The 16,786-nt window shown below is 34.1% G+C and overlaps 1 protein-coding gene across 1 annotated transcript in view; it reads right to left on the reverse strand.

Annotated features, from left to right (window-relative positions):
- The window catches only part of LOC148949972 (papilin-like), a 191,685-nt gene that overhangs the window by 43,866 nt on the left and 131,033 nt on the right, over positions 1 to 16,786 (reverse strand). The window contains exons 5-6 of the mRNA XM_089091751.1: positions 11,082 to 11,164; positions 3,283 to 3,433 (exon numbers count right to left, since the gene is read on the reverse strand). Of these exons, the coding sequence (XP_088947877.1) occupies positions 3,283 to 3,433; positions 11,082 to 11,164 (234 nt within the window). The remainder of the gene's footprint in view (positions 1 to 3,282; positions 3,434 to 11,081; positions 11,165 to 16,786) is intronic.

Here is a 16,786-nt window from a genome sequence, read left to right on the forward strand (position 1 = left end):
TTAGTTCACAATATGCAGAATCATTGTACCTAACCCATTTTGCATGCACATCCGCATTACTTTACCCCCCCCCCCCCTAATGTTCAAATATATAGCCCAAATTTGTTTCAAAAGTAACGAATAAACTAACGAAGACGGTCTAACGGTCTAACGGTTAAACTAACGGTCTGTTCACGAGTTTTAAATAGCGTTAACTTGAGTGAGTGGCGTATGCAAGGCGTGTTTTTTAATTAAGGTCCGTTTGAACATAAGTACATAACAAAGGACTATTTCAAAAAAGTAAATTTATTTTCAGAAAATGCATACTTTAGCCTACTCTATTTTTCGACATAGTTACCAAGTTTTTTGAAATACTTATCATACCTCTCAACTAATTTTAATGTAAAGTCCTTATAAGAACTTGCTGCCGGCTCCAATAACCTAGAGTTCACTGCTGTTTTTACGTCGTCGTCATCTTCTAACGGCTGCCACTGAAGTGGCAACCGGTTGAACTGCAGACGAAAAATGGGTTTCGTATATCACACCCAAACGGAGGAAACAGAACATAGAATGGAAACACGCACACTCCCCTGGAAATTTGAAGGCCGAACATCCTCTCTTTCAGCGCAAAATCATGGCGTCGGTTTGAGAAAATGTTTGAGAATAGGCATGGTGTTTTTTCGGTCGACTTCATGCAACGGAGGAACCACTATAAATACAGAAGCATACTGCCTAACCCTCAGAAAGCTCCGCAAAGCGATAAAATAAAACAAAAAAAATTTATTTCGACATTTTTCGGCTCTATTTTTCGACATAGTTACCAAGTTTTTTGAAATACTTATCATACCTCTCAACTAATTTTAATGTAAAGTCCTTATAAGAACTTGCTGCCGGCTCCAATAACCTAGAGTTCACTGCTGTTTTTACGTCGTCGTCATCTTCTAACGGCTGCCACTGAAGTGGCAACCGGTTGAACTGCAGACGAAAAATGGGTTTCGTATATCACACCCAAACGGAGGAAACAGAACATAGAATGGAAACACGCACACTCCCCTGGAAATTTGAAGGCCGAACATCCTCTCTTTCAGCGCAAAATCATGGCGTCGGTTTGAGAAAATGTTTGAGAATAGGCATGGTGTTTTTTCGGTCAACTTCATGCAACGGAGGAACCACTATAAATACAGAAGCATACTGCCTAACCCTCAGAAAGCTCCGCAAAGCGATAAAATAAAACAAAAAAACTTGGCATGCTGACAAAGAAAATTGTTCTTCTTCATGACAATGCAAGGCCTCACACTGCTGGTCAGACCCGTAATTTGTTGGACACTATTGGCTGGGAAGTTTTAGATCGCCCACAATACAATCCTGATCTTGCGCCGAGTGATTACCATCAGTTCCTCGACCTCAAGCAACACCTTAGTGGCAAACGTTTCAATGATGATGACGATATAAAAATGGAAGTGAATTCCTGGTTAGCGAAACAGGCGGCAAGTTTTTATACAGAGGTTAATTTAAAATTAGTTGAGAGGTATGATGAGTGTTAAAACATACTTGGCAACTATGCTGTTAAATAAAGTAAAATATGTGCTTTTTGAAAATAAATTTACTATTTTTAAATAATCATTCGTTTTGTACTTATGGTCAAACGGACCTTAATTAAAAAACACCCCTAAAAACAAGTATCAAATCTTAAAACGAACAGAAATTATTACGTACATGAAAGGGGTTGCCTCCTCCTCAAGACCTCACTCTTCACGCAAAAGTTTTTTTTTAGAATTTAAAAACAAAACTTATTATTCTAATTAAACGGTCATTGTGTTTCAGGAACCCTCCTTAAAGAATTATGACGAAAAATCAGAACTTTAGCGTAAAGACGAAGGTCTTGTGGAAGGGGCAACTCCTTTCATATACGTAATAATTTCTGTTCGTTTTAAGTTTTGATGTTGTTTCTTAATTACAGTTAAAAAAACTTTATTTTTTAAAATTTAATCTAAGCAATGATATATCTTAGTTTTATTGATATTTCAGTAACACGCCCATTTCCATTATCCACGATTCTTTGATTCTGATTATTGCTGAAACCACGGTAAGTGACTGAAAATTTGGTTATAATTATTGAAAATTTGAAAGAATAATTGAAAGTCGTTGGATTTGAATCGATAATTGCCAACATAGAGATTTAAAATTGTTTATAACAATATCTTATATCAGAAAATGATTTGTTCGCTTTATTTTATTCACCTGACTGAATATTTCAGTAAATATTTTTACGCTATGTATAATTACAGTAGAACATATGTTCAATAAAAAGACTAAAGTTTTGCTATTTCAGAAAAAAATGGTTTACACAAATTATAGGCTTTCAGTTTACACAAATTAAATGAAATAAATAAATAAATTAAATGAAAAAAATCACTTTACCTACTGGCTAATTTTAGTCCCTATTGCAAGATAGGGACTAAAAGAATTTAGATAGGGACTCTAGAATTCTAAATAGAGAAAAGCAGATATAACATGTCTTGAAAAAAAATGCAAGCTTTTAAATGTCCTGTGTACCAAATAAGATTAGAGGCGTCAATTCGGCTAGAGGCAGTATTTGGCCCCAACTCCTAAATTTTGAAGACCATTTATTTTGGTATTTTCATTAAATGAAAATTAAGAGAGGAAAGAAAAAAATGAAAAAAAAAATCCAAAAAGGTGAAAAAACGAGGATTTTGTCAGCCAGTGGCGAAACATGAAGAAGAAGAAATAAGCAAATATTTCGACATGACCTCCGCCGAGTGCTAAACAAAAAAAAAATCAAACCGATTTCGTTGGTTTCTTTTCTTCTTTTTTTTGTTTTGTTTAGCACTACTCGGCGGAGGTCCTTGTCGAAATATTTGCTTATTTTTTCTTCTTCATGTTTCGCCACTGGCTGACAAAATCCTCGTTTTTTCGCCTTTTTGGATTTTATTTTTCATTTTGTTATTTTCTTTCCTCTCTTAGTTTGTCATGTATAGCCAGTGTGGTCTTAGAATGCATTTATTTTCATTAAATGATGTTTTTTGGTGTTTTCATAAAAAAAACCAACAAAGTTGCCCCCTTAGATCTGAAAAATACATTCCCCTCCCCTTCATAACTTTGTGAATTCAAACCACTGAATAAGATACTGGAAAGCGAATTGAACTAGTTAACTGAAAATATTTCATTTAAGAGGGAGATCTATAAACATCCATGCAAACAACGGCACTTAAGGGTTTTGAAAAAATGTGGCTCATAGCAGTGAAATTGCCAGTGCTTAAGCATACAGTAACGATTACTTACCAAGCAATTTCCATCAACACAAATATCGTCATTTTCATCATCGCAGGGAGTGCCATCTATAACACGAGACCTATGGCGGTAGTAGAAACGTTCACCGCGTGGCATACAATTAAGTTCACACTTGTTTGGTGCACGGGTATAGGGTATCCAACTGTGAATGAATATAATGCTTAGGTATATAAAACAAAATCTTGGGTATCAACTCGAACCAATTTGACCTCTAGGGCATCAAACAGGCACGTATGTTGGATTTTTTTTTCGGAAGCAAAATACAAGGAAAAATGATGAAAATCTCAAGTTTTAAGGAGGGACTAAATAAGTGGGACCAAGTTTTAAGTGGGACTAAATACCTCCTTCCCCTTTCTACGTGCCTGGGACTTGCACACAATATTTAACTTTCCGAATAGGCCTATATTTTTTTATTGTTTAGGTTTGTGCGGTAATGAGCATTACAAAGACGAATTATACGTATTACAAAGAGTAAAAGATAAAGAAAATAATAAAAAAGATGACACAGAGGCACGTGCGAAAGAGTCTTTTTTCAGTGGGTCCAATAATAATAATAATTTGAAAAAGAATTTGACAAATTGAATAAGATGTGCCCAGAAATAAGGCCGTATCCAGGGGGGTTGGGTTTGAACCCCCCTGAAATGTTTGTCCGACTCGTAAAAACGTAACAAAAATGAATACAAACAAATTTTTGAGGTGTTTTTAAAGTTTTTTTTGTAGCCTCCTCCCCGAAAAAAATCCTTCTGTAAGCCCCCCTCGAAAAAAAACTGGATACGACCCTGCCCGGAAAACCCGCTGCTGCCCAAGACCAGGTGCCCTGGAGGAGGATACGGCGTAAGAAATGGAGGAGAGTCGAGGCGTAAAAAATTCGGGAAAATTTAGCGTTTCAGAGCCTTTGCCCTACCTGCTTACGGCCTTGAATAGGTATTAAATTTGCCAAGTTAAGTGAGACAAACATTGCAACTTCATTCTAGTTTTTTATATAACTATCAATAGATAACCACTAATCATGTTGGGAATAATTATAAATACATGCATTTGCGCATCCTGCAAAATATTATAATTTTATGTTATTCCTGTACCACATAACTCATATTTTTATATTTCTTTCTTGTCATATTATCCATACTAATGTTATGATTATTATTATAGCAAAACACATAAATACAATTATAAATAAATAACTAACTTCTATTAATTCGTAGTTATAAATTGGAAAAAGGCCACACAGACCTTTATGGAATTATTTTAGGATATTGAGAACGAGTCAGGTCTGATTTCATGGCGCCTAGATCATAATGCTAGGTCCACCTAATTTACAATATAGAATATAATTACAATACACAATAATTACAATATAAAATAAGCAAATATTTTGACAAGGACCTCCGCCAAGTCTACCTCAGTGTTAAGAAAAAAAATTGAACCTTCTGAAGTAGACTTAAAAAGAGAACAAATAGACACTAAGAAAAAATATAAACAAAAAAAAATCTAACCTGTTGAAGTAGACATCACAAGAGGCCAATAGACACTCAAATTTTTTTGTGGAAGTCTCTACTTCCTCAGTTTCTCAGTTGCCAAATAAACTAACTAAAGAAAGCAAACAACAGACACGGAAGTCATAAGGAAGGTAAGCGGATAATTTTGATTACAGCTGTTTGGTGAAAAATATGTCCAGGAATATTTTTACTCTTGTGCGTTTTATTTTGTGCTTAGTTGTGCTTTGACCATTATTGTGTACTTCTTTTAGAATGGAAATATTATTTGTAAATGGAAATGCAGATTCCAACGTTTTTTTAAAATATTGAAAAACGGGCATAATATTTCAAATAAGACATTGGAAAGTAACAAGAAAATCTGTTTTTTTTACCAATAATAATAAAAGTCTAAATATATGTTTTGTTTAATTTAGTTTAGCTCGTTTGTTGTTTTTTCCGTTGATAAAGGCTTCCCGACATGATGCCGAAACATTCGGACTTTCATCATTAACATTTAAAAGGAGGATTTGTTGCTATTTCCCATTATCTTATTTGGGTACTTCTGCATTATATCCTACACAGTGCTATAGACTGTACAAGGAAACACTACAGGAAACCAGTCAAACGGGTATTTGCAATGGATAAATGGATGACCAAGCGTTTACAATATTGCGTTTACAATATTTAAACTGTTGTTTTTTGGGGTTTAGGTGAGGGGAGGTACTTAGGTTAGGTTACGTATTTAATATATGCTATGCTTTACCCCCCACCCCCCCTCCCTAATGTGCAAATATATAGCCCAAATTTGTTTCTAAACTATTATATATTAATCCTTTTTCATTTTATTTCATTAGCATTAACCAAACTTGACTTCTTTCGTGTATAGGATATAATGCACAAGTACCCTTGTTTGAGATATTATACCCGTTTTTCTATATTTTCATTTCGTTTTATTTCCATATAGAATGAGCTTATAAGTACATTCAAATTGTGTGGGGGGTTATATACGTATATCATTTGTGTTTTACTAGAATAGAGAGTGTGAGCCAGCTAGTCAACCTGGCTCACAACAAATATACTGATCAAGATATCCAATGACTTTTCTGGAGGGGGAGGGGGTTTATTTTAATTTAATTATTATTATTATTTATTTAATTTAATTTATTTTTATTATTTATTTATTATTTATTTTATTTATTTAATTATGATTATTTAATTTAATTTATTTTTATTATTTATTTATTATTATTTATTATTTATTTTATTTATTTAATTATGATTATTTAATTTAATTATTAATTATTTTAATAGTTTAATTTATTTCAATTTAATTTGTCATCGTCATTATCTATGTTTTAGTCCATACAACACAATTTTCTGGTAAGGGATAAAGTTTAAAACTCAATCAAGTATTTTGGCGTAAATGACTTAAAGGTGGTAGCTCAAATCGAGAAAAAAAAAAAGGAACCGAGTTAAGAAACCAACGGAATAAAAAACAAGCCTTTCCAAAAATAAAGAATGATACTCAAACTTAAACTAAACAGGAATTATCCAATACACGAAGGAGCTGTTCCTTTCCCGTCAACCCCCTACTCTTTGCGCTAAAGTTTATTTGGACTTTACTGAAAGCGTTTCTGAGATCAACAAACACAGTTGGGTGTAAGTATTTTATCGCTTAGCCTACCCTTCACACGTTTGAAACGGTAAACGAGTAAACGAACTAATAATTGTTTATTTAATTTAGCTTTTGAAACCGATCCCGGTAGCTACGTTTACATCATTTTTGGGTTAGAAGTGCATACTAAAAGGCAAGGCCGTATCCAGGGGGGTAGGAGGATTGACCCGCCCCCTTCCCCTCCCCCGAGCATTTTTGTCCGACTCGTAAAAACGTAACACAAATGCAAAAAAAATTGATATGTTTTTTAATGTAACCCCCCCCCCTTGAACTGAAATCATGAATATAGCCCTGATAAAAGGAAAGGGTTCTCTTCAAATCACTTCTTTATTAGTAGTTCAAAAATATTTACATGCTTGACAGGGTCATTTATTAAGAAATAAAGCAGAATGAAAAGGCACCTGCCGAGTTAGGGGTTTTATATGACAGCTTGCGCGTCTAGCCTTGCGATTGAACCTTCAAGAATGAGAGGAATTTTTGTTGAAAAAGAATTTTGCTGGAAGAGAAAAAGTTGATTGCAAGCAACAGGGAAGTCTGGAAAATGAAAAGGAATCCAAGCTGTCGGGTATCTTGTATCTTATGTTAAAAATTCTAAAAACTCATTAAGAAATTGTTCCTCAAAATGTTGCTCCAAGACGATAAAAGAGAAATAAATATTGCAATAACGATATGAAATTAAAGAAAAATAAAAGAAAAATACATAAAGTATGGTGAATAATAAAAATAACTAATAAATATCGGTACTTGTTAAGAATCCAGTAAACGCGCGAGAAACACCGAATCGAAATCTCAAAGATACTTTATGAAAAACAGGATTTCGCTGCCTTGTGAAGTATTGCTCACTCCATGACAAAGATTTAAACTCTAGTTTTTTGGGGTTGAAGGGGCAAAAAAAGGTACCTAGGTTAGGTTACGTATTGAATATATTCAATGCTTTACCCCCACCCCCACCCCCCTAATGTGCAAATATATAGCCCAAATTTGTTCATAAACTATTATATTTTCATCCTATTTTATTTTATTTCATTATCATTAACCAGCATCTTTGAGATTTTGATGCGGTCTTTCTCGCGTGTTTACCGGATTCTTAACAAGTACCTATATATTTAAAGTAATAAAAGAAATAAAAATTACATAAAGTAAGAGAAAAAAGAAAGTAAAGACAATTTGAGAAAACTGATTGACTAGTTTGATACGATAAAAACAATGCAGTATAAACTTAAGTTATATAACTCCAAAGACAAGAGAGGCATAAATATCATGATAAAAAAAATCATCCAAGAGAAAAGAATTATGAGTTTGTTAGTGTTGTAACTGGTAAAATTAGTCAAGGTAAAATTCGGCATTTTACGTATTTTACCGTAATTTTACGGACCCCCGTAAAATTGGTATTTTACCTATTTTACATAATTTACTTATTTTACCTATTTTACCGGTATTTTACAGAAATATTTTACGACGCCTTGCAAGTAGGTATCCAGGATTTTTGTTCGGGGGGGGGGGAGGTTACCTGATTTTTTCCCGATTTTTTTTTATAGCATCAATTTTCTGGTAAGGTTTTGCCTTTACAGGTATTTTTTAGACTAATTTTCGACTCGGTCAAAAATTTCGGGGGGGGGGGGAGTCAAACAAACCGGGTACCCCCCCCCCCCCCTCGATACGGCCTTGACGCCTTGCAATTTGCAGAGCACAAAAGCGCGAAGAGATTGGCAGAAAAGGATTGAATATGATTTTGTTTCGTGTACAGCTGTGTTTCCCGGTTTAAAAGTCGGTCTGTCTGACTTAGGTATCTTATTCTCAGAACGATTAAGTGTATTAAAGTGCAGGTAAATATAATTCTAAAATGGAGAAATATTAGCTGACATAAAATCACATTAGTTCTGTGAACTGTTAAAGACAGAAAGGGCTACAAACAGGATTTACATATGACAAACAAGAAAAAAAAAAATATGATAAAACCAAACAGCCGAGAAAAATGAGGGTTATGTCGGCCAGCGGCTAAAACAGAATCAAACATGATAGGGGCAGAGATATCATCAGGGACTTCCGCCCAGCTGTCCTACAGTATTAAAAAAAAGAATGAAAACTAATCTTTTGAATTAACTCTAACTGAGCTGAAGAAAGACTGAAATAAACAAACCAAAAAACCAAGCCGGAATAAATGAAAGACTATTCATCAATTAGATTGGGTAAGAATCATCTGCTTAGGGAGTGTCCTCTCGAGACCCAAGTTTGCCCCCCCCAGCTGAAATTCAGTTTTTGCAAAAAATCTTGTCTAAATTAAGATAAGCCTGCATAATTCAAGTATCTAGAGAAACAGGTCAGTTTTCTTTATTATATAATTACCTTTGTCGCACTGTATGGGTAATTTTTTAGTTTTCACTGTTATTTTCATTTGACTTGGGAAAACTGGTTCCAACTTTGCCCCCCCCAGATTTTGACGAAATTACGCCACTGCCGATAAGGATTCAATGTATTAATATTTGTTCATTTATTTTTTTCAGGGGTTCTTCATGTGGAAGGGGTGGTCGAACAAGTTTAGCAGGGGGCTCAGTCAATTGGAAATCGAAAGTTCCACTCAGCATTTGTTTTGAAAAAAAAATTCAGATAAGTACAAAATTAGTTATAAGGGAGAGAGGATGGGAGGGTGGAGGTAGAAATTGATACATAGTCCTCAGGGCAGTATCCAGGACTTTTGGTTAGGGGGGGGGGGGCTTCGGGACAGGCACGGTCACCTGAATCAGAATCTAAGCCTAAAGGAGAGGAGATATAGATTTGCAAGCAAATTCTGTTGAAGGCCTGAGAAAGTGATTGACTACTGAGTGACTGAGAAAGTGACTGACTAATCCTCCCTCATGATCCAGCGCTTAGTTAATCAAAGTCATCAAAAAGTTACAAACCTCTTTTATAATTGCATTCGGTACTTTTATAAATAAATGAAAATAGCGTGTTTATGATATGAGGAATGTGGCTGAATAGGGTCATTTAAATATGCAAGGCTGATAGGGTAATATTTTTTAGGTTAAAATGTAGAAAAAAATGACTAATATGAATTTACTCCCAAATAATGGTAAATTTGATCTTTTTTATTATATTTTTTTTAATGGATGTCCAAAATAAGGCACTGTCCAATTGTTGAGGTATTACCCTAGGCACAAGATTACCAAAGGGATAAACTAGAGAGTTAGAGGCTGTTTTCATGAGGACTCGGGTTGAACTCGATTTCAACTAAAATCCTGTTGAAAACAACGAAAGATAAAATCCATCTTTTGTTCAACTTAGAGATGGATTTTCAACTTAGAATTCTATGCAGGTTGACGTTCTACTCTGCTATTAACACAGAGTTGAACAAACGATGGATTTGAGCTCTACTTTGGGTCCAACTTTAGATGGATTTAAGGAGGATTTATACAAAAACATACATCCAGCGAGTAAATCCAGCGCGAAAACATAAATTCACATGGAAGTTGAACTCGAGTTCAACTCATGTCCTCGTGAAACGGCCTCTTAGTTAGATTGATGAAAGTCTAGATGGAGGGGCATTACCTTTTTTAAGCCCTGGAAAATTAGAATCATTAAACAATTTCATGAAAAACTGTAAAAGATACTTCAAAAGAAATGCTCAGCTGGTCTTGTAGCTACAGGGCAACTCTAAAACACTAATTTTACCCTGTGTTTCCTAGCGAGTACCTTATTTTACCTTATTTTACCGATTCTACTTTATTTAACCAATTTTACTTTATTTTACCAATTTTACTTACCGAGTTTTATTTTACGGTAATTTTACAACAGTAGAATTTGTATTAAATTGAAATATTGGCACTGAGATGTAGATATAAAAAGCTTAAATAGAAAAGTAGTCAGTAGTCAAGTAGCATGGGGACTGTGGATTCTGAAGTCCCCATGTAATTGTCTAAGAGAAACTATCAAATAAAATTTTATACCTATTTCTCACCCGTAAAGTACCGTATTCTTAAGTTCGGCTTAAAAAAAAACTCTAATTTAGGACTTGAGTGTACTTTTCTTTGACCCTTGTGTTTCGAAAACACTATTTCAATGTTTTAACTGAAACTTTAAGCCATATTTAGAATTATTTTTCCAAATTGTGTTACATTTTTTCAAGTTCTTTAAAACCTTATAAATCAGGATTTGAAAAGTTAAGTGGCTTAAACTCTTTCCTTGACCCCCACTTAAATCTAATTGAGAAACTTTCACTTCTGTAACTCAAATTTTCCAAGCTCATCAACCTCTGTGCCTTTTAGGGTGGGGGGGGGGACGTAAGACGTTGAGATAAATACCTCAAAATATTATATATATATATATATATATATATATATATATATATATATATATATATATATATATATATATATATATATATATATATATATATATATATATATATATATATATATATATATATATATATATATATATATATATATATATATATATATATATATATATATATATATATATATATATTATTTTATTATCATTTTGAAGTATTTATCTATGACTTCTTTCTAACCAATGGCTCCGGTTCACAGTGAATTCAAACAAAAACCCCAAAATATTCTCAATTAGGAAAACAAAAATATCATAATAAAAAACGAAACAAGATGGTGAGTACTTACTCATAATATTTCCCTTCAAATGGAACTGAGTTATATCTTGCACACTGTTCCGACCGGAAATCCAAAGAGCCCTCAGGGCAATCCTTGAACAAAAAGGTGATCGTTAGTATCATCGTGCCTTTTTTTAATTACTAACTTAGAGACAAAACCGCTCACCCGTTGAAATCACAACTTACGAAAAAAAATGTTTTTGATAACACAGCACTTAGAAGAAGATGCACCTGACACACCACGTAAACAGAAGGGTCAGTTATAATAATTCAACAACAATCGCGGTGGTCGAGGCCACCACACCTGCGTTGACTGGGGTGCTACCATTTCGAACAACCGTCAAAAGCGCTAAACGTCTTCGTCGACAAGGAAAATCTGTCAGAACGTCGACACGTCAGTTCATCGACAGTCACAATCGCTACCCGTCAGAACGTTGACACGTCATAACGTCTAAAAAAATGTTAGATGTTATGACTGTCGACGTTCTGAAGGTTAGTGGTTCTGACGGATTTTCGTTATGAAAAAAATCCTAGATGTTATGACGTGTCGATGTTGACTGTCGACGTTTTGACGGTTAGTGGTTCTGACGAATTTTCGTTATGAAAAAAAAAATCGGCTATATATTTGCACATAAGGGGGTGGGGGTAAACCATAGCATATATTAAATACGTAACGTATTTAGAAATAAATTTCGGCCATATATTTGCACATCAGGGGGTAGGGGTAAAGCATAGCATATATTAAATACCTAACGGATTTTCGTTATGATTTTTTTTTTTTTAGATGTTATGACGTATCGATGTTATTGACTGTCGAAGTTCTGACGGATTTTCGTTATGAAATTTTTTTTAGATGTTATGAGGTGTCGATGTTATGACTGTCGACGTTCTGACGGGTAGCGATTTTGACTGTCGATGAACTGACGTGTCGATGCTGTGACTGTCGATGTTGTGACGGATAGTGGTTCTGACGGATTTTTGTCGATGTCATGACGGATTTTGTCGATGTTATGACGGATTTTGTCAATACCCTGACGTTAGTGCTCCTGGCGGTTAGATGTTATGACGCCTTCCCGCGTTGACTAAGTAAAGAGGGGTGCGTTATGATAAGTAAAAAGTTCTAAGCCCAAATCGTCTTGGGTAAACTACAGATGACATTCGAGCCTTTCAGTGGCTTGAACCAGCGGTAACCCCAATCAATGTCGTTTCAACTTTGACTTGGTTATTATGAAAAGCTATTTGCGTTGTCTGTTCGTTTTGATATTTATTTTCCCATTTACATTGGTATACATTATTTTCAAGTTTTGCCGGATTATTCATGTTAATATTTGTTCGGTTTAGGTTTCATTTACTCGTTCATATAAATTCTCCTTTTTTTAAGTTTTACTGATTATGTAACTTTATCTCGGCTTGTTTAGGTCTTGATATCAGTCTTTAGTTTCCTTTGAAACACTTTTTCAGGAAAACACTTTTCAAATCAATTTCAAGGAAAGACAATTCAAGTAATTTCAATTTCCCTTAGGAAGTTAGAAATTTCCTAAGGGGGGAGGAACTTAGGCTTAGAAAACTTTAATTTCTAGGGTATTAATAAAAATTCCCTTTACTGACAACTACTATAATATATTTTCTTTTTTAAATTGGGGACATAACCCTGGTGGTTGTCACAATATGCACTCTTCCCAAAATACAACATGTCTATTATGCATTTATTTCGTTCGATACAGCAGAGACATCAGTCTTTTGGTTTTGGAAAGGTTTTCTGCCACTCCTTTAGTTATATTCATGTTTCATCTACAAAAGACAGGCTCGTCTAAAAAAAATTAAAACGAAAACAAAAACGAATGAGAAATCATGATAGGGTGTATGTGCCTTTTGGACACGCTAATTTGAATTCTATATGCATCCTCTTACATTTTCTGTTATATCAATTATTTATCCATTTTCTCTTTTTATCTGTCAATCAATCATGAAAGACAATTTCTGTATTACCAACTACTTGTTCAAAGTTGAATTTGGCACCTCCCCAAACTTATTGGCGAGGTGCCAAATTCCACTTTTGATCAAATTTGTACTTCGCACTTCTTTTTTTTTAATACGAGTCTACTCGATATGTATAGTGAAATGGCGATTTCGGTGTGCTCATAGTCTGAGTACAAAAAATTGCATTTCTAAACAGTTTCAATATAGTTTTCATGTTTAGTAAAGAACTATCTATACCCCATGTATTGCTATTTTTCCCGACTTCATCATATAGCACTGGTGATCATAGATAGTTGGAGGATGGTTCATTCGGTCGTAAATTCTGAAACCTAGGCTAGTAGCATTTCCCAATGACAATGCTGATCAGAGGGCATTAGACCTTTAAATCCCCTTTGTGTTTCATATATAGATTTAATTTTAGTAATAACTATCTTAAGTTATAATATAACCATTGTACTCAGTACGATGGAAAATTCCAGAACATATGGGTGTCGTTTGCTAATATTGAAGAATTATTTTTTGTTATAATAACATTCTTTTATAACATCTTAATAGCAATTTAATAAAACTTTATAGCAATAGCGATTCAATTATAATAACATTTTAATACTTTTTTCTGTTAGAGTCATCAAACCCCCTGATTTCATCGCTCCCACCCTTTTTAGGTGTTTTCTCTCTTTTTCTACAATTTTGCATATTTTATACCAATATCCTTTGATGACTAACTTCCAATTTAAAGAATTTTATGTATTACCATAAGAAAATGTTCTTTTGATATAAATTTTATATCAACATTTCTCTTTTATACTTTCGGTTAATATCGTCATGAGTTATTCTTTAGTTATAGTTTGCTAGCAGAAACTTTTTTATCAACATTCTGTTTCAAATTCATTCGTTACGTACGGCAAGAAATACAGGCTAGACACAACTTACAATTTAAACGTTGGATTTAGCTTTCAACAGAACGCAAATAATAATCATGCCTTTTTCAGTGTTTGAGAGGGCTCCAATACCATAATTATTTGCAATATTTGATTTTCTAATTCATTTTTTTGCATTAAATAATTATCTAATTAATTATTAAAGCATATGAAAACATTTACTCTCGTGAAAATTCTATTTTTTAGGATTAGCTTCAATTCAACAAGACTGGTATGTACAAAGGAATACTTTCAGGTGGGAGGGCAACAATAAAAAAATAATTTGATAGTTTGAATAATAAGTACCTAAACATTTAGAAAATTTAAATTCGGGGAAGTGGACCCCTACACCCCTCCCCATGCCTGCGGACATCCCTGGAACAAAATTTGGTCTTTACTGACCATTCATGAACATTAACTGACCATTCAAGAGCGGATTTAGTCATGTTAAAAAATGATTGATATCCTATTCGAAATGTGGTTCAGGATCTTTACATGGCAATTCAAATTTCGGCGGGTTTAATTCTCCACAAGAGATTATGTTGTTGGGCTGATATGTAGCGGTTGAGTGCTTTTTCGGTATGCAAGCCAGTTTCCGCTCACAAGCAATTCTGTAAAGAATTTACAGCAGAATTAAGAATTCAAATCTGTAAAGAATTAAGAATTTCTGCAATTCTGTCAACTCATATCGTCCCATAAAAGTACGTCTGAAATTGTGTATGACCTAAACAGTCAACTACTCGCATTTCTGTTTCTACTGTACTCTAAACTCTCTTTTAAGACCCAAACTAAAATGGTTCTAAGAAAAATGCGACTCTGGATATGTTGGTCTACTTATTCAAGCTTTAAATGCGATTAATTGAAACATAAGACCAAGGCCGTATTCTGAGAAGAGCTTAGGGGGTTATAACCACCCTTTCTCGTAGTAAAAATGCATAAAATATATTTTGATGTATTTTTTAAGGTTTTGTTGTAAGCCCCCCCCTGGTACTTGTCAATTAGCTGGAACCCATACGATATATTGTATACGGAAGATGCTTAAGAAACTAGTCAAACGGGTTTCTTTCAATAGATAATTGGATTGCAAACCGTGGTTTGTCATTGTGTTACAATACTTAAACTTTTGTTTTTTGGGGTTTAGGGGAGAAAAGGTACCTAGGTTAGGTTGCGTTTTTAATATATGCTATGCTTTACACCCCCCCCCTCTCCCCAGCATCCCCCTAATGTGCATATATATAGCCCAAATTTGTTTCTAAACTATTATGTTTTCATGATATTTTGTTTTATTTCATTAGCATTAACCAAATTTGACTTCTTGCGTGGGTTCCAGCTAATTGAAAGTACCGCCCCCCTCCAAATAAAATGTGCCCCCCCCCCATCCTCCAGGATACGGTCCTGTGCCAGACCCATGAGGAGTAATTATCGTCCCGAGGCACATAAAAAGGTCGGAAGCCTTCTGAAACACCCTCCCTCCGAAATATACAGACTTCTATGATTTTCTTCATCATTTTTTATGATCTTCATATAACTTATATACACCAAAATTGACGGGTCGTATGATATAACTTGTCAATTTTGGTTTCAATTTTTAAATTTACCAAACTACAATTTTGTATCTTCCGCTGATAAATCTTTTCGCACCAAATGTTGGATTGGTAGCTCCCCCGGGCTTGGGCTGTCACAATCTATTATAATTACGAGATATATGGTCATCTATATTTTTCTAAGTAGGTTATGAGCATATAAGATTTTACGACAAATTGTGATTAGGAACGTACGATATATTCCCCCAAATATTACAACACATGGCACTTTTGGCATTTTGTTGATCTTGCAAACGAGGTAAACGCTTATGGTCTTCTCCGGACTTGTGGGCTCCCACAAACCAAGATACTGCCATACGAGCATAAGGCACTTGTTTTAGGAGAAACCTACAGTTTTTTACATCCCCTTCCCTAGATTTTGAAAAATACCATTTTCAGTGTTTTCATTGAAATGTTTTTTTTTGTATTTTCATTTAAAAAATTGAAGAAACTACAAATCATTGTTTTTTTGAAATACCTGATTAAAAAAATAAATCCCCCCTCCATATTTTTATGACTTGACGTCACTGATAGGAACTTCTTCTGTCATTTTATTGCACGAAACCACGATCATCTATCATGAGAGATGGGTGCTGGGCATTGTGAGGGTGGGGGGGGGGGGCAGATGCCTAAAAGACTGCATTTCAGTGTCATTATGGGCTAATTACCAATGATCCTTCAGATTATATATATATATATATATATATATATATATATCAAACGAAAACTCAGAGAAGAGAGAAAATAACAAAATGAAAAATAAAGTCAAAAAGTGTGAAAAAACGAGGATTTTGTCAGCCAGCGAACCATTAAAATGACAAAATATAACCAAATATTTCGACAAGGACCTCCGCCATGTCGTCCTCAGTGCCAAAAAAAAATAAAAATATAGAAAAAAAAAAAAAAAAAAACGAGAATCTAACCTTTTTAAGTTTCCTTTACAGAGACAAGATAGACACTGAATAAAAAACTAGGCAGGAATCAATGAAAACGAAACTTACCAAGACGATTGTGCAAGGATCTTTCGTCTTGCATTAATTTTGGCTTGTCTACAATTTGGGTTTTCATTAGATATGCAAATTGGTTCTTTTGAGTTTTTTCGGGTGAAAATATTGATTGAGTCCTTCAAGATTAAACTTTTGTAAATTGGGCTCAATGAAATATCTCCAGTATATATATTTATTGCTAAATTTTGGTTAATATATTTTTTTTATTTCAATTATCTCTTTAAA

Source organism: Artemia sp. Qi Xiang Cuo, chromosome 7 (genome assembly GCF_049724085.1).
Source record: "Artemia sp. Qi Xiang Cuo chromosome 7, ASM4972408v1, whole genome shotgun sequence".
In the NCBI taxonomy this organism is placed as follows: domain Eukaryota; kingdom Metazoa; phylum Arthropoda; class Branchiopoda; order Anostraca; family Artemiidae; genus Artemia; species Artemia sp. Qi Xiang Cuo.